The sequence below is a fragment of the Pistacia vera genome, unplaced genomic scaffold (assembly GCF_008641045.1).
Source record: "Pistacia vera cultivar Batoury unplaced genomic scaffold, PisVer_v2 Contig338, whole genome shotgun sequence".
Lineage (NCBI taxonomy): Eukaryota > Viridiplantae > Streptophyta > Magnoliopsida > Sapindales > Anacardiaceae > Pistacia > Pistacia vera.
The window spans coordinates 1,359,246-1,386,214 of NW_022196155.1; the positions used below are offsets into that span (position 1 = coordinate 1,359,246).

Sequence of the window (26,969 nt, forward strand, 5' to 3'; positions counted from 1 at the left end):
TAGCGCTTGTCCCAACAGCTTGCTTGGCAACTCATGTACGCTGCATGTTCATTTAATGGTTAAGTTAACTTCAAAGTTAAGCATATTTAGTGGCTAAGTTAACTCATGAATAAGCTTTGTCAATCCTAAAATTGCCATCTAAGGTTGTCACCTAGAGTTACTTAAGGATTAAATATACATTGTATCTAGTCAAATTCCTTGAGGAGGTTTAGCCTATAAATAGGCCACTCACTTTGTAAAGTTCATAAGTGTAATCCTTCAATAAGAGTTTATTTTTCTCTATACTATCATTCTCATTCGCATCTATTAGTCTTTGAGTTTGTGCGAGTGTTAGGCTTCTAACACAATTTTCGAAGTGTTAAGGCCGCACAAACTTAGCCAAGAAATTAAGTGTATGACAAGTGGTATCAGAGCCTCGGTGACATAACCTCGGTTTTTATTCGATGGCAAAAGATACTGTCGTTTCAACAAAAGGATCCAAGACGGCTGAGATGGAGACTTCCGAAGAATGTGGTCGTCCAGAGAGAGTCGACCCCAATCCCAACCCCTCAAGGCAGAGAGGTAAGTCCAAAGACTTATTTCCAATTTTGACTCACGCCTATTGTGTAGAAGAAAGGGTGAGCAGCAGTCGGAAGAGCTAGATCATCGGGTGGATGATTTAAGACGGAGGTTACCGAAACCCATACTGTCAATGAAAGCCATGTTGCTTCAATTGGAGGAGTCGTTAAGGACCGAAATGGGGAAATCCGTGAGGAGTTCGTAGGGGAGCTTGCCAAGACTTGTCATGTGTTCCAAACCGAAGTCAACAACACTCTTGTTCGCTTAGACTAGGTGCAAGCTGATTTAGCGCGATGCAAGCGCACCATGGTTGCAAGGATCAACAGCAACGTCATTGAAAGCTAAAGGATTGACGTCCCAAGGCCTAAAAGCTTTGGTGGCTCACGCAAGGCACAAAAAGTTGACAACTTCTTGTGGGGACTAGACAAGTATTTTGGGGCTGTAGGCGTCATGGAGGAGAGCTCTAGGATTGAGACAGCAGTCCTCTATCTCACGGACACCGCAAGGCTGTGGTGGAGGAGAAGAAAATGAGGCACGTTGAGTTCCAAGAAGGTGACCCTGTCCTTGTAAAGTTACTGCCCCAACAATTCAAGACACTAAGAAATGTGCACAAAGGCCTAGTGCGCAAATATGAAGGGCCCTTTCCAGTGATACAACGCATCGGCAAAGTTTCGTATTGACTCCAACTTCCTCCGAAATTGAAGATACACCCAGTCTTTCATGTAAGCTTGCTAAAGCCATTCCATGAAGACCCGAAGGAGCCATCCCGAGGAGTCTCTAAACGAGCACCAACAGCCGTGGAAACATCCTTTGACAAGGAAGTTGAAGAAATGCTTGTTGATAGAGTCATTTGCCGACGTGGTGTGCCAAATTACCGGGAATACTTCAGCAAATGGAAAGGACTTCCCAATGCCGAAGCTAGTTGGGAGACCGAAGACTCATTATGGCAATTCCAAGACTCAATCCTGCACTATAAGGATAGTACGACGAGGGCGTCACAATATTTGGCGACTCAAGTACGCTGCAAGTTGCTTAATGGTTAAGTTAACTTCAAGGTTAAGCATACTTAGTGGCTAAATTAACTTCATGGCTAAGCTTCATCATTCCCAAAGTTGCCACCTAAGGTTGCCAGTTAGAGTTACTTAAGGATTAGGTATACATTGTATCTAGTCAAATTCCTTGATGAGGTTTAGTCTATAAATAAGTCACTCCACTTTGTCAAGTTCATAAGTTGTAATCCCTCAATATATAGTTTACATTTTCCCTACACTTATCCTTCTGATTCGCATACTGTTAGTCTTTGAGTTTGTGTGAGTGTTAGGCTGCTTAACACATTTCCGAAGTGTTAAACCGCACGAACTTAGCCAAGAAATTAAGTGAGTGACATGCTGCTGCTGCTTGTTTTATTTGTTGTGATATAGACTCAAATGTTAATTATGGTTTCAGAGTTACCTATTTCTATTAACAAAAAAAGAAGCGTTATCTGTCTCCTATTTTTCAGTCTTTTTCCTCCACAATCCACATACATATGCAATTCATTTCACTCGCATTGCATGGCTCCAAGATTGCAGTGAATTTTCGACTCTGTCACAGAGCTTCTATGACTACGAGCAGCCATTATAAGACCTTGAAAAAGATTTTCCAACTTATATTTCTCAGTACTACCTATCTGGATCTGGTTCTGGTTGGTTCCTCAGCTGAAAGTTGCAGAAAAAAATTCCCACCAAATCCCATTAATTTCATTGCTTGGTTCCAAATTTCCAATTCCTTCCAACCAAGTACAATTTTGAAGCAGTCATATCATATAGCAGACAAAACTGATTTTTGTTTAAGAGAAGAAATATATAGTGTCAACTTTTCATGAAAAGAAACCAAAAAAGAGGTATAATTTCTTAACAAGCCATCCACATAAATGGAACCATATGAAGCATATAATCAACAATCACAAGTTTCATTTTTGGCTCTGATTTCAGCATATAATTAGATAACTCAGTAATAAAACAAGGAATAATAAGAATTATGAGAGGAGAAGAGAGGTGTGTATTATTACACTTACATTGTTTGATTACAGAAATCAAGACAACTCAAAAACACAATAAACAATTTATTGAACAGGAAGGACCTTGTTCACAATGTTTTGGCTAAGAGCAGCAATTTGAGAATCAAGAGACTTAACAGTGTCTTCCTTTTGCTTCTCCAAATTAGCCAAAGCCTCCTGAAGCTCTGCCTCAATTTTCTTTCTTCCTTCAGCCAGTTTCTGCTCAACTTCCAACTCTGTCTCCTTCTTCATCTTACTCAAAGCCGCTGATATTTCAGCTCTCGCAGCTCTCATTATGGCAGCAGCTTGTTCCTCCAACTGCTTCACCTCCTCAGAAGTGTCCTTTACGCTGTTAAGCTTCTCTTTAATAGCGGCGTCTCTCTCATCCATGAACTTGCCTAGTGGAGTGTAGTAAATTTTGTCGAGAGCGAACATGAGGAGCAAGAATTCAACCATGATGATTGGTAGAGTTAAGTTGAAATCAAAAAGTGCGGCCTTTTCGATTTCGGCGGCCAAAGAAGGAGGTGTAAAAGTTAAGGATGTGACGGCGAGGAGAGAGAGGGATTTGAGAGTGGAGGAAGAGAGAGAGAGGAGTTTTTTAGGGATTTGTTGGGGGGAGAGTTTGGGGAGAGAAAGTTGGGGTTGTGGAAATTGGATGAATTTGGGTCTGGTGTAGACCGGTGAAATGAGGGGTTTGGCATTGGAGGATGCCATGATCATGTTAGCCATGGCTGAGAATGAGTTCTGTTTTCTGAAAGTGTTTTGTTTGTGTTAATGTTTGTGATCTTTTGGAGGAAGTGAAGATGGAGATGGAGATTGTTTGGAAAGACTCAAAGAAGCGTTATCTCATCTCATTCTTTGCCACACAAAATGATGAGGCTGTGATGGACAGAAGAAGAAGTTGGATGCGCACGTGCGCTGCGTGTGTGTTTCTGCACCCTTTCTTTCTATTTATTGGGCCAGGGTCAGTTCACAGGCCCAACAAGCCTTCACTTCACACCGCCGGCTCGCCAACACCGCACGAATTAAAAAGTTCAGCATCCTTCTATAATGAACAAAGAATAGGAATGAATAACAGCATAACCTTAAATCTCTCACACAATATTCTCTTTAATCAATTCATGCATAAATCTCAACATACACCAGAGAGAAGGACTGCACAAATATATATTCATATGTAAATAATACAAATTGAGTTGGACTGGGATAATTTTTCATCTTATTAAGGGGAAAAAAGGGAAAATTTCCCCAAGATGATTGAAGTAGACTGAAAGGCAATGAACATGAATCCTAAACTCAGATTCGATATAAGTGAACAGAATGAAATTTTAACTGTTGTATTCGTTACATGGATGAAGTATTAAATAATTCATCACCCATGTAGCCTGCAACAACCCATGATATGGGCTAATTCTGATCTGTAATCGATATTTTTACAAGAAAACATTCTTGTACAGCAAGCAGTAAGTACTTTGAGGAAGAATGCCGCTCAGGTGGAATCCCAAAGTTCACACCCAAAAAACCAACTCAGGCAAAGAGTAGCAACGATGCATTTAGCCAATCACTAGTCCTCTCTACTTTTATCTATTCGGGAATACTGGTTACCATCATAAAGTTGTATAATTTTTCTAAAACTGCACAAGGGCGACAAGGCACCACAAATGTATCTTGATGGATAAGACTTGCCTTTCTGTCCCACGCTCACCAATCTGGAGTATGAGAACCACCCCCTCACAAAATTCGCCAGTCTCGATTCATTTTGCCCAGTAAAACTCTCGTCCTTGTTGTCAAAGTGCTGGTACTTTCCATTCTCCATATCATCCCAATCATAGTCAACCTTGTCCTTCGGTTGCTCTTGCTCTTTCGCTTTATAGCTATTTGATCGTGATGTTGATCTATCATATCCAAAATCATATCATCTTCAGTTTCTATGGGTGAGGGAAAAACAATGACAGATTAATGAATGAATTAGTAAGTTCTGTTACATTTTACAGAACAAGGCACATATCCAATTGTTAATTATACCAACTAATTAAGAAATAAGGTTTCTGAGATGTTTAGCTATGCTGCAGTATTCACATATTCTAATTTCCAGATTTACCTATAGCAGGATGTAATCTATGTTATTCAGAAAACAGGTAATGCAGTCATGTTTGTGCGATATTTGCTTTGTCAGTGTGATAAGATGCAGAACCTTTGCATGTTGCTTGCAGATTAAAATGATATTTGCTTATAATAAGAGTTGATGAAAGATTAAAGGTCATTGAGATTCTTACATATTTTGATGTTTTGAAGTAGATGCCTGTTTCTTAGATTGTAGCTTTACCATATTGCAGCTGGTTGAGAGATGGCGGATAAACTGAAGCTGTAGGATACCAAAACACAAACAATTAACATGGTGGAAGTTAAAGCCAACTGCTGTCTATGTCAACCATGATTAATGCACAATAACAAAGGGATTATAATTAGCTCATCAACTCTATTACAAACATAGTTATGTGCACTGGTTTTCAACATCTTAGGTTTTGTTGTTCCATGTTCATCTAATTTGTGGGATTCATATGCCATTGTTTCATTGAAAGCTGGTTCAAACACGACAACTTCACTGGAATTTCTGAACAGGAGACAATCCAATCCAGAAACTGTGAAGATTATTCAACAGTTGTTCCTTTTTACTTCCTATCAATGTTTCTATTACCCAAAACCTACTAAATTTATCATCATAATGGAAATGAAAAAAGCTTCAAAATATGATTCTTAATTTTCTTTTCACGTCTTCTTAGCAGTAGATTAAGAGAAACTTTAAAGAGCCACCCAACAACTTTAAAATCATCATAATGCAGAAACAAACTCTCAGACAAATATCTTCGAACAAAAAACTCAAAGGAAGCCGGTCACACACCTGATCACCATCTTTAATGCCGTAATTTTTTATATAATCGGTGTCTGTTACTAAGTTTTGACTTTCAAAGCATAGGCAGAAATGTCCCCAAACATGCGGCCTACATAAACCATATAATAAAAAATACAATTAAACGTCCATAATATACAAACAAACAACCTCAAAAAAAGAATATATCAGATGACAATGAGGAAATTGCCTCATAAATGAATAAACATACCATGAAATCTTGCCTGGTCCCTTTTTCGGCATGTGACTAAATACAGCCTCCACCGCCTCCTTGAGTTCTGCAATTGTAGCCGTCTTCATAACTTCAATGTCTGTCAATTAATCATAAAATCTCAATCAATTGAATGTCATTATACATTTTCCTTGTTCGAAAAAACGATTTTACTTGCAAATGCCCAAACAGGTAATTGTTAGAAACCAAAGAGGCCTTAGTAGCCTATAAAACAATCTTCTCAGAAACCAAACAGATAATAATAATAAAAATAAAGAAAATTACCAAAGCAAGAGCCGTCCAATTTGCTAACAGAAAGCTTGAGAGGGTCGTCAGGAAGTTTATAGTAAGAAAAACTTTTCCGAGAAAGACCATCGATCATGAAAGACGAAAACGACAATGAACTGGATTTACGCGGCGAATCAACAGAGAACCTCGGAGAAAACTCATCCATTGCAATCCTCAACATATTGTAAAAACTTAAAAAAGGAAAAGGAAAATTAGATTTGCAATCTATTTCATGAAAGTTTTATGATGAAGTTTGTTTGGTTATAAAGAAAGAAGAGAGAAACATATTCTTAGGAAAAAGGAACACGCATAATGTTGAAGAAAGTAAAAGGGAGCTAGGGTTTGGGCATTGGTTAGAGCAATAATGAAGCTTGTGTCGGTGGAGATTCTGTGAATAGAATAGAATTGAATTTCTGGTTCGAATGCTCGAAGGTTTTAGTTTTAGGGGTTGAAGACAGTTAAGAGTTACAAAAATTTCACGCGCCTCCAACTGTGTCGCCCAAATTTGAATTAATTACAGCCTAATAAATGAAAAAGAAATTCAATTTCTCTAATTTGACTATTAACCAAAATTAGTCAATTTAATTGACTACTAGGAAATAATTTAAATCAATTAATTAACTTTTAACCTAACATAAAATAATTTGTTTTCTTCAATCAATAATGATTAATTAATTAAATTGTTTTAGCCATGGATAACACATTATATTAAAGATTAAAAAAAACAAGAAATATATAATTTTTTATTCCAAAACTAAATAATATATGCTTCATCGGAATTTGATCTGACTTAGTTTTAAATAAAAGGTTGTAATCTCCAAGTCTGCAATAGGTTTGTTTACTCAATCTGTATGAAAATTGGGTTTATATAACCTTATGAGAAAACGAAACCACCTTCTTCTGTTGCCTTGGGAAAACCAAACCCAGATCTTAATTCTCAAATCACGTTGTTATCATGTTAAGGCGAATCTTATTTTTATCATTCTTAATCTTTTGGATCTTCTGCTTGAAGTTTTAATTATATTGCTCTGGCATTTGATTAGAATATTTGGTTTTTTTCACCTTAAACAAATTAAATTTATTGGCGATAAAATAAGCATTAACGTTTGAAAGTGACTACAAATTTACAAGTTTGTTCAATAATAAATTTTATCTATGGAGTCTATTGTTTCCTGAAGCAAAACTGGATCCCAAATACCTCCAAATTTTGAATAATAAATGCTTATAATTTGAATGCAATATAAATCTCAAGAATTATATTTTGATCAACTGAAAAAATATTAAGCGCTTTTCACTCTTCTTTTCTATATATGTAGTATTCAAGATTCTTAATTACATAGGAAAAGTATTAATGAATAAATTGATACTTAAAATTTTACACAAAAAACTCGGGCTCACCACAACCCTGCCCTCATACAAATGGACATTAAGAAAAAATAAATAAGAGTTCAAATTCATTTATCAAACCCATGAATCCATTTCCATGACTTAAATAATAAAAGATAAAGGCATGCTCGTCCCAAATTAATTCAACTGAATCCAATTTGGCAATAAACCTAAAGTCTGACAGAAGCCCTTTGAAATTTGAAACTAACGCAAAGTTAAACACTGTAATCTACCAACAAAACCGACCCAAACAAGTGAAATATTGTATGATTTGTTGTACCTGAACTAACTAATTCTTTTCAAGCCTGTTAGTGTTAACCTTAACGGAGGTAAAAGAAAAGAAGAAAAAAGAGGGATAATAGGAGATCATCATTTACAATGGCATTAACTTCGAAAATATAACACCAAGGGTTATCCAGACTGTATTTCCCTCAAAAAATTTGTAATGCGCTTCGCGCCAGGCAATAATCTCCTATACAGAAATTGCATCTCTTTTAGAGACCACGAAGCTGTCAATCAGATTTGGTAACACGGCTACTGTAGGTAGTTAATGTTAATCTTCAATAAGGTATTCGCTGTTGCGTGACATGGACAATTGACATGGACAATTACTTACTTCCCTACAAGTTTATAGTAGGCATACAAACCAGAGCCAAGAAAACCAAGAGATTGCCCAGTAACATTCACCTGCAGCAAAACAAACCATGCTCATCAGAAAATCAAGTATTTGAAGGATGCACCCAGAAATGATTAGCAGTAGGATTCAGCCACTTACAATATCAAATGGGAGCCCACCAAAAAGTATCCAGCCAAGTCCAATTGTAAAAAGGTCCTACAGCAACACAAGACTATAAATGCAAAAGCAAGTAGAGGAAGGATGCTCCCCTATTCATTGGGGCTTTATACCAAAGTTGTAAAAAAATCATGGCAAACAAGCATCAAACAAGCAAAGATTTGGCATAAACCACCTGCTGTGGAACCAAGCAATTAAGGATAAATTTTTTGTTTTTTACCAGCTGAGGGATGATTTGTTTAAAAGCCCATGTTGTATCCTTATTCAACGTTTTAGCACTAAGAAATGACCGCATATTCATTTGCATTTCAAAGAAATTCAAAGTATGAGTAATTTGGACCCAACAAGTCCAAATTTTCTGTCACAACACCGCCCACTCCCTTTTACTCAATCATTTATGTTACATAAAAGACCAATAATATGATCCCTTTCATCATTGCCATTTGATCCTTCCATACCTTAATCATACATATAACCCACCACAGAAAATGTTTCTAAAACCTAATAATTTCAGTTGAGCAGCCAAACTTTGTGTTTTTTGAGACAGGACAAAATATAAAAGTGTTAATATCAGAGTAGTTCTCATCTTTAAAACATTTCAGGCTCTATTATCATAGTCTACCATATTCTAGATTCATTCAGGAAGTTCCCAAGCTTCAAATATTTCAAAATTTATCTATGTGCCAACTCTAAGCAGACAATGAGGAGCATTGCCGTCCTCAGGCTGTCATAGTGCACAGGCTACATTTAATAATCCAGGTAAAGAGAAGTAAGTGTTCAACGAACCTTCAGATTACCACAAATTGTCTGTGTAAGCGCTGAATTAAGAGTTGTGTTCAGAAATATACTGTAGTTCAAAAAGAAGGCCAGTGTACAGGAGAGAAGTAGCACAATCTGCCCACAGAGGATGAAACAGAGCAATCTTATCTTGAGTTATGACATTATTAAAGAAGTAACCTGGCTTATAAAAAGCAGAATTTCTAAGCATGAAGTTAATACTTATATTGAAGAAACTAATTTCTATGGATGAGCAGACGGTACCAAGAAGCCAGGTGAAAACAGATAAGGAAAATGTATTGTCATCTTCAAGTCACCACGAATAAGTGTCCAAAAGAACAAAAATGGGCCGCATATGACTCCTAACATAGAAAAGCAATTGGATTTCATATCAGAACTGGAACTCAGACTACATAATTATGAGAGAAAAATAAATCTGAAGGCATGCAAGTTATGATCTAAAGATTACCATTGCACCACATAAGACCAAAGCTATTAAGGCCACTGGACTTCCCTGAGAAAAAAAAAAAAAAATGACAACTTTAGAAAATTATCTAAGAAAAAGTTCAAGCTAGTGAAGAGGAAATGAAAAAGAAAGATACTTCGATAACAAATAAGTGTGAGTACTACCAATCCGGGCTATGGTGGCAAGATATATTGCTGTTGCAATGTTGGCTAAGAAAACAACTGCATAGCCATAGAAGTCAAATGACAAATCCCGAGCTCCAGCAACGAATGCACCAAGAATTATCAACCCAACACTGATAACATCCTTAAAATTTTTCAGTTGAGTGAGGGAATCAGAAACATTGCATTTCAAACAATTTTTTTTTTTTTTTTTTTTTTTTTAAATCTCATAACTTTTTTCCTGTAAATTAAATTACATATTGAACATATTCTTAATAACCAGTGGTCAAACTCCCAGAATGATATACTTATATAAATAGCACTATTAGAGGTCATAAATATGATCATATATTAGATTCAGAAAAGAGAATTGGCCTTTTTGAGAGGAATTCTTTCCATCGTCCTCCAACTACTTAACAAGAAATTATTCAACTAAGCATCTTATTGTTTTATGTATGAGACAATATTACATGCTCTGTAAACCACTTTAACTACTCAAAATCCTACATGCATTTCATCTGATTTAAAAAAAAAATCGACAAATAGTTTACACTAATACATTATGCAGTAAGATATCCCTAGTAACCAAATCAAGGGAGTTCATCAAGTCCAATATCTCAAACATGTCATGCAGCTTTAGTAGAGACATAAACTCAAAACAGCCATGCGCATTCTTCATAACCAGCAACCAAATACTACAAGAAAAAGTGCAAAAAGGCTATTTACCTCCCAATGATAGGAGGTGTGTATCTTTGCCGAGCCAGAACATACTCCACTATCATAGTAAATGCCACTGTAGTACGCCGAAGAGTGGTGTACATGGGAACATTTACTCCACGAACAGACTCGACAGAGACTACCTTCCAAAGAGAAATAGGAGAATGGGCACAATAAGTTACAACGAAAAGCCTGATATGTATTAGCAACCACTAAAACTGTTCAATGTTATATAGCAAAGATCATAAAACACATACCATGTAAAACAAATAGGTTGCTGCCAGAGGAAGGGTGTGCATCAATGTCTTAAAGGCTATAAAGTTTGAGTTATTATCAGAAGTCGGCAAAGATTCACCCACATAGAAAGTAATAATCTTCCAGCGTCTCAACAGGTAGAGAAACAAGCAAGAACATACCATCTGCAGGAAATATTATACAATTATACAAATTGGAAATGATCATAATACATATTGATACACTTCTTCTGCAAATGTTAAAATAGACATTAAACATGAATGTGCGATAAAGTATTTTAAATAGCATGGCTAGCAAGCGCACACAGGAAACCAGTGTAAAAGCAGATAATGTTAATTAGTCCAGTGACATTTTAAACCTTACAACATACATGATCTTTTTCCGTAGGCATAAAGAAGAAGGATTCATAGATCAGACATCAGGAAAAGAGCTTAGGTAACATCAATGTTGAGGCTTGCTTGGTATTACTGTTACTATGGTCAAGGTTCATTTGAATCCAAATTAGTTGATATGAGCGTGGGATACTTTTAGTTTTCTAAGCTCAAGGTTTGCTATGTTACAGGCTGTTCAGTCCAGAGATTATTGGAAGATATTCTGCCAAAGTTTAAGATATAAAGGTACAAGGTCCCTATACCAGTAATATAGGTAATCCATTGCTCTTTACTTTTTCCCTTTTCAATATATTTAGATTGATTTCTTCCAAAAGGGAAAACAATGAATGATAAACTTACCACTTCTGTAACATATAAATGATGAAGAAAAATACAGAAACAATTTAGTGCTTACAAACATCAATATTACTTTGGATAAAAAACTGAGCAGTTGAAAAACATTAATGAGAAAGAACATAAGAACACTGCAGAGGGATCTACCTGAAGAAGGGTTATGACATTTGCAGATGGGAAACTATAAGAAGAAAGAGCTGCCTTGTTGAATAATATCAGGAGCACTGCAGAAATAAAACGAACACATGTAATGGCAGAAACATAGAAACACCAAAAAAAAAAAAGCATATAGGGCACAAAAATAATACTTGCACATATCTCCCAAACACTTTATCTAACAAAACTCACATCTCCTTTACTTTCATAGAAAAGATTTTGCATTATTAGCATATATGGAACAACAATACATGCACCTTGCATCTTAAACACAGAAGGAAAAAGAGGCAAAAGACTGCAGGGTTAAGACTCAATAATCCATATAGGTAATTCTAGTACCAAATAGATTATCAATAAAAGATAGGAAAACCTTTATTTCAAAACCACTCTTCGTAATAGTGGTTTCACAGCTTAAAGAGATAAATCTTAGCTTCTAAAACTAATACTTATTATCAAATCTCACCCTATCAACATCTAAAACATATTACAACTATTAGAATATGCAACGTAAGGTAACATAAGATAAGTATATAGGATGAAAAACAAACTACATATCTACTGTCCCACAGAATTAAACTTAGGAAATTGAAATTCCGGAAAACTTTATTACACGTCTCAGTAGAAGCCAAAATTTAAAGGATTCAGATCAAACTATATGGTGTCTAATTATGGTCATTGATGGAAATGAAACCGTACACGTAAAACATTAAGAGAATAGTTACCGGATTACTCAAACAGAGCAGTTTATCAATTCAAGTAACATTTCAAATTGTCAACCTAATTTCATGGAATACATCGAATACGCTTAAGTATGAACCCTAAATAGAAGCAAATAATAATGATAATTGAAAAGAATGAGGAGAATTGATCATAAGAAAGTACCTGCACAAGACATATAAGAGATTGCAGCATTGGCTCCTCTTTTGGTCATGGCGGATCCTTGGAAGAGTTTTTCATCGCCTTTAAGAAGTCTCTCTTTCTCTTCGTCTCTTGGAGAATCCACCACTGGCAGTACAGGATTTTTTGAGGAATTAAATGCCATCAGAGACTCTATTGTCTCTGGCTCAAGAATTTTAGCGTTTTTGAAATGTGAATTAACAACAGTGGTTTAAACCTTTGATCCGTATCGCCTGGGCTATGAACTTCACACTTCACAGGTCGTTCGTTGAGTCAGTCAATTCTCTAGGCTTTTGGCCCACAAACAAGAGGAGTTAGCGCGCTCTAGTTTTGCGCTTGTGAAAGTTCAAACGACGTCGTTTAAAAGTTCAGAAACTTAATGAGTCGATGAGTCGCAGGCTCGCAGGTATACTGTGCACAATACATTTGCTTTTAATGTGGAAAACGAATTAAATAAGTTATTATATTATACTTTAATTTGAACGTTTAATTACTACAGATATGATCATATTTTATTTTATTCGATCATCATAAATTTTTATAATAATAATTAATTAATAAATAAAATACCCAATTGTTTAGGGGAACACAAAGAATTGTGAAAGTGTGTGGCCATGTGATAATCATGCAAAGGCAACTGTGTATTTGAGTTTGACGGTCGAATTAATCCAAATGATACGTGGAAACAAAACAAAATGATTTTGCTTGTGTTTGTGCTTGACAACCTCAACGAAACGTCGTTTTTTTTTGGCGGCTGGTTGCAAAAGATTAGACATTTTGTAAATTAGATTGATCTTTGATCACATGCACTGTAAACTTTTAACATTGGACTTTGAATTAAACAGGAGTATTAAAAGAACAAAACAAACTTTACCCACAATCGATCCATGAAATTGAATGGTGGGTCTCGCCGATTAGATTCCAAAGAAGCAGGCCATTAAATGCGCCCACGTGTGGCTTGTCTTTGAACCCAGTAAGCAATTTCGCGGACATTTACCATCAATGTCGCAAACAATAAGATGAGAATGAGATTGGTTGGGTTCGGTTGTTGAAAGAGAGAGTGTTGAGTGAATGAATACTTTGAATATGTAAGTATGGGTCTCTATCTTTCAAGAGTTTTCTTATCCTGAAAGCAAAGTAAAAGCAGATGACTTTAATGCTTGGGATGCTTTGATCCCCTTCCCTATGACTACTATGAGAGGGACCTCTGAGAGAGATAAAGAACAGGAATGAACCGCCATAGCTTCTTGGCTAACAAAAAAAAAAAAAAAAATCGTCCCCCACTTGCTTTCAAAACGTGTGGGACATAATTCTATTTTCATTTCTTCATCTAAATGGTGAATTATTATTACTTGCTTGGCCCAATTACGTCAACTGTATTCAAACACGTTAAAACTTTTTTTTGGTTTAAACAAGGATAGTGGAGATTTACATAATAATTCCAATGTGATCATTGATTTAGCTTCTCTTAGCAGGTTTAATTGACTACTTTTTTCCTTCTTGTTGAAGTTTCGTTAAAATAACTTAATTCAGTCTACCTAAGATCCGGATTCAAATGGGTGACCAAGGCAATAAAGCTTTCGCCATAATTGCTCTACATCCACTTGTTCAAACTTAAACCAAATTCACTCGCTTTTTCACTACCTCAAACATTAATTCTGACGATCCATATTCCATTCACATTATCAATTCACATAACTTGTACCACAATGGGTTTGAATTGATAGAGTGCCAACTAAAGGTGCAGTAAATTATGGGTACAATCTGGTCGCATTTGTTGGGTTCCACCTCAGGATCGTAGGAGCTAGAGGCCAGATTGATGGGACTAATCGAAGAGTATTCCGATAGCTGCTTTGAAATCGTGTCGAAACCACGCCATGGCCGTGCGGGTTACGGGTTCTAGATATGTCGTGTGTGCCCACACTGTCCATCACGTGGATTTCACGAGGTTAACAATTGCATGTTCCAAACATGTACCAAGTGCTTTCATGGAATATGGAATATTGAAACCCTACATGCAAGCATTCATCCAATTAATCACCACAAGAAAATTAAAAATAAAAAATAAAAAAAAAACACTTACCAAACGTAATATATTTTGTTGGTTGGCTTTGTCCAACTTCATTCTCATTTCTCTCCGACCAAAAGAATCTCTAATATTTTAATCTTAAGAGATTATAGGAGTGTTTGAGAATTAACATAATTATATTTGTTGTTACAAAAATCTGCACTAATCAAATAATTCTGATTGACCTTGTCGAAACTAGAATAGATGTACGCGTGATTTAATGAAAATCAATAATTGAATAATTAAACAGAAAATAAAAATACAAGTAATGATAAGAGGCAATTTTTAAAGTTGTTCGGCAAGTTAGAACTTGAGCATACGTCAATTATTTCTCTTATTGAATGAGAATTACAAATGATGAATTTTTTCCTAGAATTATTGCCCAGCCCCATTGAAAACAAGTTATGATGGGTTTATATATCACACATTTACATGGTAGAGTTGAGGAAAGATTCAAATACATACGATTTGGAAGTTACATGATCTTTGGCTACCTTAGTTGGAATATAAGTCAATCTGAATATCTTTCTTCCAAATTGAGTCAATCTAAATATCTTCTCTCCTAATAGGGAATTATCCTTTCCGGATTTTCCACACAACAATAGCCCCCCAGTTTTTGGAGTGCATAATCGGGCTTAAAAAACTCATTTCTTTAACCTGAATTGCTGTCGCACTATAGGCTGCAGTCTCGAACTAAAGAGCTTGAATTATGCTTAGTGCGATCGAAGAGATTTAAGAGATCTTAAACACGTGATCTCAAGCGAATGAGCGACCTTATGAGCTCGATCTGAGAACATAAAGAGCTCGATCTGAGAACATAAAAAGCTCGATCAAATAGCATAAAGAGCTCGATCTGAGAGCGTGAGGAGTTCGATTAGAAAGCGTGAAAAGCTTGATCTGAGAGCATAGCTCAATCAAAAAGCATGGAGAGTTTCATCTGAGAGCATAGCTTGATCAGAAAGCATGGAGAGTTTCATCTAAAGAGCATAGCTTGATCAAAAAGCATGGAGAGCTTCATCTGAGAGCATAGCTCGATCAGAAACCTGGAGAGTTTCATCTGAAGAGCATAGCTCGATCAGAAAGCATGGAGAGCTTCATCTGAGAGCATAGCTCAATCAGAAAGTATGAAGAGTTTCATCTGAGAGCATAGCCCGATAAAAAAATATGGAGAGCTTGATCTGAAAGTATAGTTCGATTAGAAAGCATGGAGAGCTTGATCTGAGAGCATAGCTCGATCAAAAAGCATGAAGAGCTTCATTTGAGAGCATAGCTCGATCAGAAAGCATGGAGAGCTTGATTTGAGAGCATAACTCAATTAGAAAGTATAGAGAGCTTGATATAAGAGCATAGCTCGATCAAAAAGCATGAAGAACTTCATCTAAGAGCATAGCTCGATTAGAAAGCATAGAGAGTTTGATCTAAGAGCATAGCTCGATCAGAAAGCATGGAGAGTTTCATCTGAGAGCATAGCTCAATCAAAAAGCATGGAGAGCTTAATATGAGAAATATGCTTCAATATCTTGATAATAACTTGAGCTGCAGATATCGGATTCAAATAATTCTTAAACCGTTAGAAAGCTTACTCGAAGATCTACAACTCTTATGTTTACCACTTTGCCAAACTCATACTTTATAATGCTCAATACTCCCCATCTATCAGCAGCTTTGATTCTAGAGTTTGATTTGATGACATGGATTGTAACCATGGTTGATTTTTTTTTTGCGGTTGGAAGATGGAAAAGAAACTGCTTGAAAACAGAGAGAGGTCAAAGTGTTCAAGCCCTCCTTCTAGTGCCAAAATGTTGATACAAAAATCTGTACTAATCAGATAATTCTGATTAACCTTGTCGGAATCGGAATGGATGTGTGCATGATTTAATGAAAATCAACGATTTAATAATTAAAGAGAAAATACAATTAATGACAAAAGACAATTTTTAAAGTGGTTCGACAAGTTAAAATTTGAGCTTACGTCCACTGTTTCTCTTATTGAATGAGAATTACAAATAATGAATATTTTTATAGAACAATTGCACAATTCTCTTGAAAACAAGCTATGATGGGTTTATATAGCACTCATTTACATGATAGAGTTGAAGTAAGATTCAAATACGTAAGATTAGGAAGTTGCACGATCTTCGACTACTTTAATTAAAATCTAAGTCAATCTGAATATCTTTTTTTCAAATTGAGTTAATTAAATATCTTCTCTCTTAATAAGAAATTATCTTCTCTAGATTTCTCGCACAATAATAATCAAGAAGATCAGGAGAATGTTTTAGTACCAACTGTTATGGAGATCGAGTTTCTTCATTGCTTGAGTTCATGTATCATGATGTGTTTTGAGGGGCATCTGCCGACACATATTCGAACTCTGTTTACAAATAATAAACTAATGTGGACAGCTCTCTCTCTCTCTCTCTCTCTCTCTCTCTCTCTCTCTCTATATATATATATATATATATATATGTGTTTCACGGGGGACGACTAAAAGTAAACGTTTTGATTATTAGTAGTTTCTGTGTGTTTCAAACGGAAATGATTAGTCATGATGCTTTGTATTAAGTAGGAAACTAACTACTAGTCAATTTGATTAAGACAGTGGTGGGTTAAGTTTCAATTAAGAGAAAGAATGAGTGTGAGTGCGAGAGTTAGGTTAAGGTAGGTGAGAGTGCGGACAGAGAGGGTTAAGACTTAACGGTTGGAGAATGGAGAGAGAGCGGGCTAAGAGGTCCTAGCACGTTGGTGCATCCTTTTCTCACATGTCCGTGTCACTGCTAGGCTTTTGCCCGACCCAACCTCCATGCTGTCTCTTTACTTCTTCTCTTCTGTCAGACAATTATCAATTTAATCTCTCTCTAACTTCTCATATATATATTTCACGACTCCCACCAAGAACTTCATTCACTTTATGCCAATTCACTACCTAGCAACTCTTTTGCTTTTCTTCTTTTTTAATTTTATTGATAGATCAACCAATAATAATATTCTTTTGCTTCTTCTTTGATATGGCTATGGAGCTACAACTAGGACTTGCCCTCCCAACCTACAATCCTACCAAGGGCTTCGACCTCAACAACTTTGGAAAAAGCAATATTACTAAGAACAAGCGTAACTTTGATGAGGCGTTTGGCAATATCAGAGATGATCATCAGTCAGGAATGATGCCTTTACTTCTATGGAGTGGTCAGCCTAACGAGGAAGATGATCAGAAGAAGAGAACTTCTTCCCCCATCAACGAGTGAGTTTGAATCCATTAATCAATTATGTATGGTAAAGTTTGTAAAGATTTTGAAGATCAACATTATGTTCATAATTGATTTAAATAACTAATGGCAGGAATGAAGAAGAGGAAAAACTGGTTGTTGGTTGGCCACCCATTCCGTCATGGAGGAGGAAATTACTTCACCACCACCACCAACAACAACAACAGCAGGATGGTCAAGTTGGTAGAATCGAGAACAACAATCGGACGGCTGAAGTTAATAATCAGAAGGAAAATGGTGTATCAAATTCAATGTTTGTGAAAGTGAAGATGGAAGGTGTAGCAATAGCAAGGAAAATTGACCTTAAGCTTTATCACTGTTTTTATACACTCACAAACTCCTTGATCGCCAAGTTTGCTAAATGTAAGTTCTCTTAATTAATTAATCTAACAAGGCTTAATTACCTAGTTAATTAATTAACAAATTAATTTCTATACAGACGGAAAATGTAACAAACGTACTGTTACATACACACTGACCTATCAAGATAAAGCAGGAGATTGGCTGCTTGCAGGAGATGTTCCCTGGCAGTAAGTATATATATACTTTACACTGTCTTTTATATATGATGATAAATAAATATAATTAATTTTGAGAAGTTTAATGCAATATTTCAGGACTTTTATGGAGTCTGTACAGCGGCTGGAGATAGTAAAGAGTGGGGTGGTTGGCTCCTCAATTTGATAATACGGTTTTATGACTTTATGTAATAGTTTAGATATACTTAATTTGTTTGAATAACTGGTTGTATTAATTAATAACCGAAGAGACCAGTGAAAGTGTGGAGTAGAGCATAGCCTAGAGCTAGCCAGAACAAGACTGCTGGAGCATATATATATTGTTAAATTCATCCTTAATTTGTTTTCGAATTTCAGTGACTAGCTCTAGCTAGCTATTTTGTAAGCTAATCTTCCTCATTAAGTGGTAGTTGATTTTTTAAAACTTTAATAGCTTTTCCATTTTTCTAATTTTTAAATGAAAATATACTAATTAACACCGAAAAGCAATATTAATAAAACCACTAGCTTTATGGTTGGACGATAAGACTTTAGTCATTTGGGTGAGTTTTTTTTTTTTTCGGTAATTAGGGTGTTCGGGCCAGTTTACACGCACCTTAACTAATCTCTAAAGATCCATTGAACACTCTACAAATCCAAAGGACCAGGTAAACCATATGGATGAGTTATCTAAAGGTGTTGTATTCGAATCCTACAAAATGATCACCTACCCCCATCTATGACTTATTTTATGGTTAATTGTTTGTTAATACACTTAACTTAATGCTCATAAGTGTTTTTTCACTGCAACAATTTGAATTTAGATTGGTTGATGAAGCTAACTAGTTAGTTTCGATTGATACCTATTTAAATAAATTGAGTTCAATTTATAACACCAAAATTCTCTTGTTACTTAAAATTAATAAATAAAACTTATAACCGTTAAAATAATAACAAATTCGTTTAAAAACTTTCTAATATAAATTTAAATTACATTAAATTATAAAAAAAATATATATATATATATATATATATATATGTATAATCAATAGGTATAATATTACTCTATCATGGTGAATAATAGTTCCCTCCACCATCTGTAAAATTTAGTATGCTTGTTGGCTAATTGCGCCAATATAAGCACACATTCTTATGATAAGGCACCGACATATCACTCACAGTAGAAATACTATCTACTATCGTAGCCATTGGTCGGTTACAATTCATCGACCGTAGAAAGCGCGAAGACTCAATTGACAATTGTCACTGCTTATCTTCTCTTACTTCAGTCTGTTTTCATTGATTTCTGAAACAAAATATAAACACAACTCGCTACCATTTTCTTCCTCTTTGTTTCTCTGACTTCTGTATTTATACACTTCTTACAACCATAATTTCTGAACTTAAATTAACCTCAAAAACCCTAGAAATTGACTTGTCATCTGCTTTATGCTTCGAGAATGTGCGTTGACGAGAAAACTTACAAAAATCTCATAATCTTGATAATGAAGTTTCTGGAGGAAGAGAATTGCAAAGCAAGTCTTCAAGCGTACGTTGATCTTCATATTGCTTTTATTGTTATTTGGTTTTTGGTGGCACTTTGTAATTCGCAACTTCTATTGAGAAATTAGTTTGTAAAACCAGGAAACACTCTTTAGAAATGTTATATATATTCTTCATTGTACTTAAAGCAAGATATGTGCTTCCAAAATGCTGACAACTAATTTTGCGTTATGTTCGAAATGTGTATCAAAATCAAATAGCGTTTTGATCCTTTCAAAGTTCTTGTTATTGATTTCTTGTGTGGTTTATATTATTCTTTTTTATGAAGATTGGAGCGAGAGTCAAAGATTTTCTTCAACATGAATTATTTTGGGGAAACAATTATCAATGGTGACTGGGAGAAGGCAGAGAAGTATCTTTCAGCATTCACAAAGCCGGATGATAATTCGTTCTCAAGGAGGTTGTTCTTTGAGTTGCAAAAGCAGAAATATTGCGAAGCCTTGCTCAGGTATAAGCTTTAATAGTGGTATTTAGCACTTATCAAATGTTCAATTGTTGAGGAGTTAAAGGAAAATAGCATAAAAGTAAATCTGAAACATGTGTTTTCTGTTTTTAGCTTCCTGGGGAAACTAAAATTAATCCTGTTTAGATAATATGAGAGCTATAGCTGCACTGGTAGACTGTTTTGAGGGATACTGTAGGTTTCAATCATCTCTTTCCTCTTCATTTGGTGCCACAGGAGTTTAGACAAAGAGTAAAATGACAATATAATTAACTTTTATTTTCATTTTTTCCTTCCCATGATTGTAGTTATCTATGTAGCGGGTGAGGTATTGAATGTTTAACCAGCTTCAGTGGATTGAAGTCTTTGTTTTCTTCAGGAGTGCCATGAAAGACAATATATACTTCAGTTTATTTTCCACACTCACTTACAGTGCCTGACCTTTGTGTTTTCATATATTTCCTGTGTTGTGTTTTTGGTTGCCTGTTTGCAGAAATGATTGTACTGAGGCTGTTAACATTTTTCAGAAGGATTTGGAAGAGCTTTCTGCTTATGAAAATGCAATCTCTGGTGAATTAGCTGAGCTTTTTGCTTTGAAGGATTTAAGGCATGACTGAAGTTACTTGGATTATTATTATGAAAGATATGAATTTTCCAAAATATTAATGGATGTTAAATTTTCAGGGAAAATAAACAGTTATCCCAGTATACTAATACCACAACTTCAAGAGCCAAATTGCATGATGATCTCACAGTATTGGTCAAGAGAAATCCCATTTTGCTAAATAAACTTATGTTTCCTAGGCTTAACAAATCAGCATTCTTGTCACTTCTCAATATCGTTTGTAGCAGTTTTGAAAGGAAAACAAGAAGTGTAAAGGTCAATCAACTGTCTATATTTTGTTATTTTTATTTTATTTTGATATAATTTTTCTGAAAATTTGTTCCATTCATGTGTTTCTGAAGATGTGAGTGTGAATCCAAATTGTGTGATTCTTTCATTTGTATTTAGTTTTTTGAAGTCCTTCAAATCTGACACAAATGCTTTCTCTGCAGGAAGAACTTGTTTACTTGATACTTCAGTTTCTTGATGAAGAAGGATTCGAGGAGACACTTCATAAGTATGCTTTATTCTTCCAATTCTTTAATATTTGGATTTCTTCATGATTTTTGTGATTGATTTTAGGTTCTGTTTGTTGAAGATTGGAGCAAGAAACAAAGATCTTCTTCAATATGAATTATTTTAGGGAGTATATGATAAGTGCTGAGTGGGATAAGGCAGAGGAATACCTCTCAGCATTCACCAAGATGGATGATAATAAATATTCAATGAAAATGTTCTCTGAGATGCGAAAGCAGAATCACCTTGAAGTTGTAGGCAGGTAGGTGATTTAAATATTTAAACTTCTTTCCATGTTTGGGCTACAGAAAGGCTTATTTTCCAGATATTACCTTCATTCCTTTAAAATTTTATCTGCAGGAAGAATAAGCTTATGTCTGAGTATGCTGTAAGGACTTGTATATTTGACGCTCTCGAAGTGCTAATCAAGGAAAACCCAATTTTGCAAGACAAATTGAAGTTTCCCAGCATGGATAAATCACGACTCTTAAAATTAGTTAGGCAGCTGTAAGTCAAGCAAAAGATATTATCTGTTATTATTTAAATGCCAATTGCAATCCTTGTTATTAATCCAAATGCTATTCTCTATGTGCTGCAGTATGGACTGGTGGGTTCCTTATTGTGTCAATTCAAAGCCTAATGCTAATAATGACATCATCCCTCTTGAAGATTTTCCCACTGTACCATACCTTTTACATGCTCCATCCTTTGTTACTAATGATTCAAGTCCAGAAGGGATATCAGGACCAAGTAGTGATGGAGTACGTGAATATTCATGCATGAAAGTAATAATGCATAAGACTTTCTTAGTAAATAAATCCTTATCCTATTTATGTTTAAATTCTTTTTCCAGTCTAATGATAGCAGCTGCTGCACTGATGTAAACCAGGTAAGTGACATGGAACTTGTTTTTGTTATTAGCTGGGATATTATTTAAGCTGATGCATGAACTAATATTTGCTGAACAATTATATAGTTGATAATATTTCTTTGTTGTCCTTTTTTTCTCCTCACTTTTAGTCTAGAGAGAGCTCCCGTTTAGCTGATGCAAATTCTCTAGTTGGCTTGAAACCAATAGAAAAATCTGTTATTTGGAAGCTGCAACAGATCAATGAACCGTCTGAATGCCGCACATTCATGCTCCCTGATAATTCTGTGGAAGGAAAGGTATGCAATGCATCCACTTTTTTACGGGCCAGTTACTGTTGCCCTTAATTTAGTTGTTTTTTTCTCATGGTTTTAATTCTTTGATAACTTTAAAAGTTACGAGTGACTACAACATTTTACGAATCATTTTTCATTTTTAAACTACCTCGCCATTTAACTGTCATTGATGTTTACCAATGACTTGTCGTGTCACTTATACCATGGTGTTATCTGTTTGTTCTAATGATTTTTGTGTAAATATCTGAATGAATGAAAAATTGTAATGCCTAATTTATGAATTAAGTGGATTCTGACATGAATTATTCATCAAGAGGTAAACTTTGTGGTGTGTGTTTCAGGTCAACTTGGAGAACATACTGAAGGTTCTAAAAAACAATTTAGACTAAATTTTGGTTTTGGAAAAATATATTCACTCTACTGTTATGTCCCAAACAGGAATATCTAGCAAAAGGTATACAATATCTATCTAGTTCCTTACTGATGGTGTTTCTACCACCGCTTACTGTTCTAAGACCTTAAACTCACATCATCGTAATCCTTCTTAAACGGTCGGTGATTTTTCTTCATTTGTATGACCATAAACTCACAAACAGTCCTGAAATATAAAATCTGTTTTAAATTAACAATATTTAAGGATTATTACTACTATGTCCTGTATTCAATGAAATGAGAAGTGAAAGGTTTAATTGCATGATTATGAGGGACTCAATAGAAATGTCATTGCATAATGTACTATTCCACTCAGAGAAAATTAAGGACTCGATACAGACAAGAAGAATATTAAACAAAAAATAATTTTCTTCACGAGTATGATATGAAGACAGCTGTGATGGTTATATATATATATATATATATAATTCTTTTACTTTGTAGACTTTAATCAAGTTTTGATAGTTTTTAGGTGGTCCAGTTGATCTATTCATATACTGGGGATTTCGTGTTGGCATTAGCGCAGAATGCTACACACAAACTCTGGACATGGCGGAGTGATAAATGCTTCTCGGGGAAGGTTTGTCTGCTATATTAAAGGTCCTAGTTTGGTTTCCTATGAGTTCTCACAGAAATTTCATTCTTTCATCAGGCGATTGCTAATGTGGAACCACATTTATATCAACCTCCAAGTGAATTAATAATGATCAATGAGATAGGTGCACACTCCAAAAATGCTGTTTCATGCTTTGCGCTGAAAGGGTCTTATCTTTTCTCTGCATCAGGCGGGAAAATTTCCATATTCAGTTTGGAGACATTTGAGGTACTGTAAATAAAATACCAAGTAGATGCTTGTATTTGTCCACTTGTGTTTTTAAATTCACCATTTTTGTGGCACAATTTCTTATTTCTTTTGATTTATTTTGATGCAGACTTTGACAACATTTGCAAACCCACCACCCACAGCCACATATTTTATCTTCCTTCCTCAAGATCTCTTTGCTATTGGCTTAGATGACTCTTCAATCCTAATTCACTGTCCCTACACCAAAATGGTATGCACTAAGTTGCGGTTTGTTTGTTTAATAAGATACTAATTTGTTTGAGATTGAGGTTGTTGCTATGCTTCATGTATCCAAAGACAAAAGCCAAGCTCGAAGGCCATCAAAATCGAATAACGTGCCTTGAATTTTCCTACAAATTGAATGTGCTTGTTTCCTCAGGAGCTGATGCCCAGGTAACTTATACAAGTTTGTTTGCACATGTCAACCGAAGTCGTTCCCTACTGTTTGGGGTCAGTTTCTTTCCGCTGTAATAGAAACTTCAGCTGGTGGAAATTTATATTGGTATCATGTAATATTATAGATACTTTTCTTCATAAATTAGTTTAAAGCTAATGTTTTAATGAACTCTTTCATTTTTGGAGTGATTAGATTCAGGTTTACATAATTGTCAGACTATGCTATGTCCCACCCTCACCTTACCAAAGATGCTTCAAATACTCTCCTAATGCAATGATATGTGCTTATGAATTTGTATGTGAAATGTTTGCTCATTTGTCTTCCAGTTATGTGTATGGGATGTAAATGGATGGAAGAAGCTATGCAGTAAGCTTTTGCAGAACCTTCATGTTGGACTAGTGCCAGAAACCCCTGTTGTGAATCACATTCAGTTTCATCCAGATCAGGTTCATCTACTTGCTGTTCACGAAAGGCAGATAGATGTGTACAAAGCACCCACATTGGATCACATGGTGCAGGTACTATAAATAGCCCATACAATGTTCATTCAAGTAGTTATGAACTTTTTCATTTTAGATTTGATTCTGCTGCAGTTGGTGCCTAAAGAAGTTGATCTTCCAATCACATTTGCTACATATTCTAGCGATGGAAAGGCAATATATGTTAGCTGCAAAAGCGGATGCGTAAAAGTTTTTGCTACTAAAACACTTGAGCTAAGGTGTCAGATTAATCTCACTGCTTATGCACAACTTAGTTCAACCAGGTAAACTCTCTTACAATGAATAGAACCTATTCGGTCTATTACTTCCACATATTAATTAACAAAAGATGTTTCGCAGTTTGGAGCTCTATCCTCTTGTTGTTGCAGCTCATCCATCTGAACCCAATCAAATTGCAGTGGGGCTTACAAATGGTAGAGTGCATATTCTTGAGCCTCTACAATCAGAAGTAGAATGGGGAATGCTGCCTCCTGACAGGTAGCTAGGTGTTTAGCTCTATATTTGGTTCAGATACCACGACTAACTGTCAATAGCAGGTTTTTTATGCTTTTGACTACTTGCATAGCCTTATGAAAGTGAAGTATTGTTTTAGCAGAAAACTATACCTTGTTATAGCAAGTGTACTCAGCAAACGTCTTTTGCTCTTCAGTTGTAATTTTAAATGCTCCATATGGAAAAATATACATTATTTGTCCAGAGTTCAGTTTTTCCTCTAAGCTAGAAGTTTTTTGCTTAATTTGTGGGTATATAGTTGACCGTGCTGATACTATTTCAAAATTTCTGCCTTTGAAAACAAGAGACTCATACCAGTTATGATTCTTTTTTATGTTCTAGTTTGAGGAACAGAAGACAATATTGCTACTTGGAACTGCTATATTTGACCTACTCGGCCCTTTGGCAAAGAATGTTGTGGGTGAGGGCCGAGGGGTTCTTTGCTTAGATCCAATTGTTCTTAGCCACATGATAAACATTTTGAACGTGATTGCTGCGTACATCTAATTGAGTGATTGGAGTTCTTTAGAGCAGTCCAGTCAATTGGAATTGACTAGGGCACATATTTATCCTATTCTTTATTTAACCATGTTGATACAAGATTTTGCATCAACTAGAGTGATCCGATCAACCTTATTGAGACCAAAACTGATATGTGCGTGATTACGGGTAATCAACAGTGAATAAATAATAAATGCAGCAAAGTAAATGGCAAAGATATTTTTAAAGTGGTTCAATGAGTTGAACTCTTGAGTCACTGTCTATTGTTTTTGTATTTGCTGTAAGAGCTTACAATGATAGTCTTGGAATAATTTGTTGACCCTTTTCTCATCGTTAAAGAGGGTTTATATACATGTTTTATACAAAGGAAAGAGCGAAAATAAAGGGATTACAATTAAGTTTGAAATGTAACTCCGATATTATCACGATTGAGCGCTGTGATTACGCAAAGATTGCTATCGATTTGATCTTTCCCGAGATATTCGGGATCTGAAGTTATTTGTGAATTGATTGAGCAACTGTAAGGACTGGTCGCAACTAGCTTGTGCTAGGTCGAGTTATAACTTGACAAGCTTATGTTGGGTTGGACAATCGGTAGAGTCAAACTAGTTTTGGGTCGAGCTATAACCTCGCAATTCTCCAAGCTTGAAGTAAAAATCACACACAACATCTGCTGATAATCATATTTTTCCCTATTCTTTTGCATTGAATTTTGATAGGATTTAGGATATTTCTCATACAATTTGGGTCATAATTGCTATCTAATTCTATTAATTTTTCTTTGTAGGCCTAAACGATGATTTTGAGCATAAATGACAGTTTTGACCGTAAATTGCATAACTTGAGCTTGGAAACTCGGAATGACCTGAATTTAAAAGCTATGGAAAGCTAAGAAACAGAGTTACAACTTTCATGTTTTGGGTTTTTCCTAATTTTGACTGGAAGAGAGTGAAAACTTGGCTTAAAATCGTGAATAGTATGTTGGGAACTGAAGAAAAACATCTTTGGACGTGCTTTAGAATTTTGGTCATAACTTCAGCTGTAGCCCTCAGATTGGGCTGATTCTTGAACTAGTAGAAATATAATTGAAAGGGCTACAATTCATAAGTTTACCACTCTAACACATGTTCGCTTCTGTTTCAGGTACCTAGAGGCGAGTTATAGTCATGTTTTCATCAACTAGCCATACAATTGATCGCATGTTCGATTCTCTCACGAGCTCGGTAGTCCTTAGAGGCATAATCTTCAAGGTTTGCGAGGAAGTCATTGTACGGAGCTCGAATCATGACGTGGCAAGCTCATCCGATCATGCTTTTGTGGAGGTTGTTTAGTCAAGGAGATCTC

The 26,969-nt window shown here is 35.5% G+C and overlaps 5 protein-coding genes across 5 annotated transcripts; 2 read left to right on the forward strand and 3 right to left on the reverse strand.

The window, feature by feature from the left end:
* Positions 1-2,554: 2,554 nt before the first annotated feature.
* LOC116138146 (ATP synthase subunit b', chloroplastic-like) lies at positions 2,555-3,451 on the reverse strand. The gene has a single exon (XM_031423891.1). The coding sequence runs from the start codon at positions 3,323-3,325 to the stop codon at positions 2,663-2,665; it is 663 nt and encodes a 220-aa protein (XP_031279751.1). The 5' UTR covers positions 3,326-3,451; the 3' UTR covers positions 2,555-2,662.
* Positions 3,452-3,601: 150 nt separating this feature from the next.
* Positions 3,602-6,390, reverse strand: LOC116138145. Its single transcript, XM_031423890.1, has 5 exons — positions 6,004-6,390; positions 5,719-5,818; positions 5,499-5,598; positions 4,873-4,961; positions 3,602-4,491 (listed from the first exon to the last, which is right to left on the reverse strand). The coding sequence occupies exons 1-5, from the start codon at positions 6,185-6,187 to the stop codon at positions 4,161-4,163; spliced, it is 804 nt and encodes a 267-aa protein (XP_031279750.1). The 5' UTR covers positions 6,188-6,390; the 3' UTR covers positions 3,602-4,160.
* A 1,037-nt stretch (positions 6,391-7,427) lies between these two features.
* Positions 7,428-12,547, reverse strand: LOC116138056 (UDP-N-acetylglucosamine transporter UGNT1). Its single transcript, XM_031423773.1, has 10 exons — positions 12,325-12,547; positions 11,434-11,510; positions 10,564-10,725; positions 10,316-10,449; positions 9,593-9,723; positions 9,432-9,476; positions 9,227-9,324; positions 8,972-9,079; positions 8,168-8,224; positions 7,428-8,079 (listed from the first exon to the last, which is right to left on the reverse strand). The coding sequence occupies exons 1-10, from the start codon at positions 12,482-12,484 to the stop codon at positions 8,005-8,007; spliced, it is 1,047 nt and encodes a 348-aa protein (XP_031279633.1). The 5' UTR covers positions 12,485-12,547; the 3' UTR covers positions 7,428-8,004.
* A 4,628-nt stretch (positions 12,548-17,175) lies between these two features.
* LOC116137981 (auxin-responsive protein IAA29) lies at positions 17,176-18,592 on the forward strand. The gene is made up of 4 exons (XM_031423673.1): positions 17,176-17,648; positions 17,747-18,036; positions 18,113-18,203; positions 18,291-18,592. The coding sequence occupies exons 1-4, from the start codon at positions 17,416-17,418 to the stop codon at positions 18,355-18,357; spliced, it is 681 nt and encodes a 226-aa protein (XP_031279533.1). The 5' UTR covers positions 17,176-17,415; the 3' UTR covers positions 18,358-18,592.
* Positions 18,593-19,364: 772 nt separating this feature from the next.
* Positions 19,365-25,348, forward strand: LOC116137980 (topless-related protein 4). Its single transcript, XM_031423672.1, has 17 exons — positions 19,365-19,719; positions 20,002-20,181; positions 20,669-20,782; positions 20,860-21,055; positions 21,232-21,296; positions 21,378-21,557; positions 21,656-21,802; positions 21,894-22,056; positions 22,149-22,184; positions 22,316-22,462; positions 23,364-23,471; positions 23,544-23,714; positions 23,824-23,946; positions 24,033-24,185; positions 24,459-24,650; positions 24,726-24,895; positions 24,972-25,348. Exons 1-17 carry the CDS (start codon positions 19,631-19,633, stop codon positions 25,111-25,113), a joined length of 2,376 nt encoding a protein of 791 aa, XP_031279532.1. The 5' UTR covers positions 19,365-19,630; the 3' UTR covers positions 25,114-25,348.
* The last annotated feature ends 1,621 nt before the right edge of the window (positions 25,349-26,969 follow it).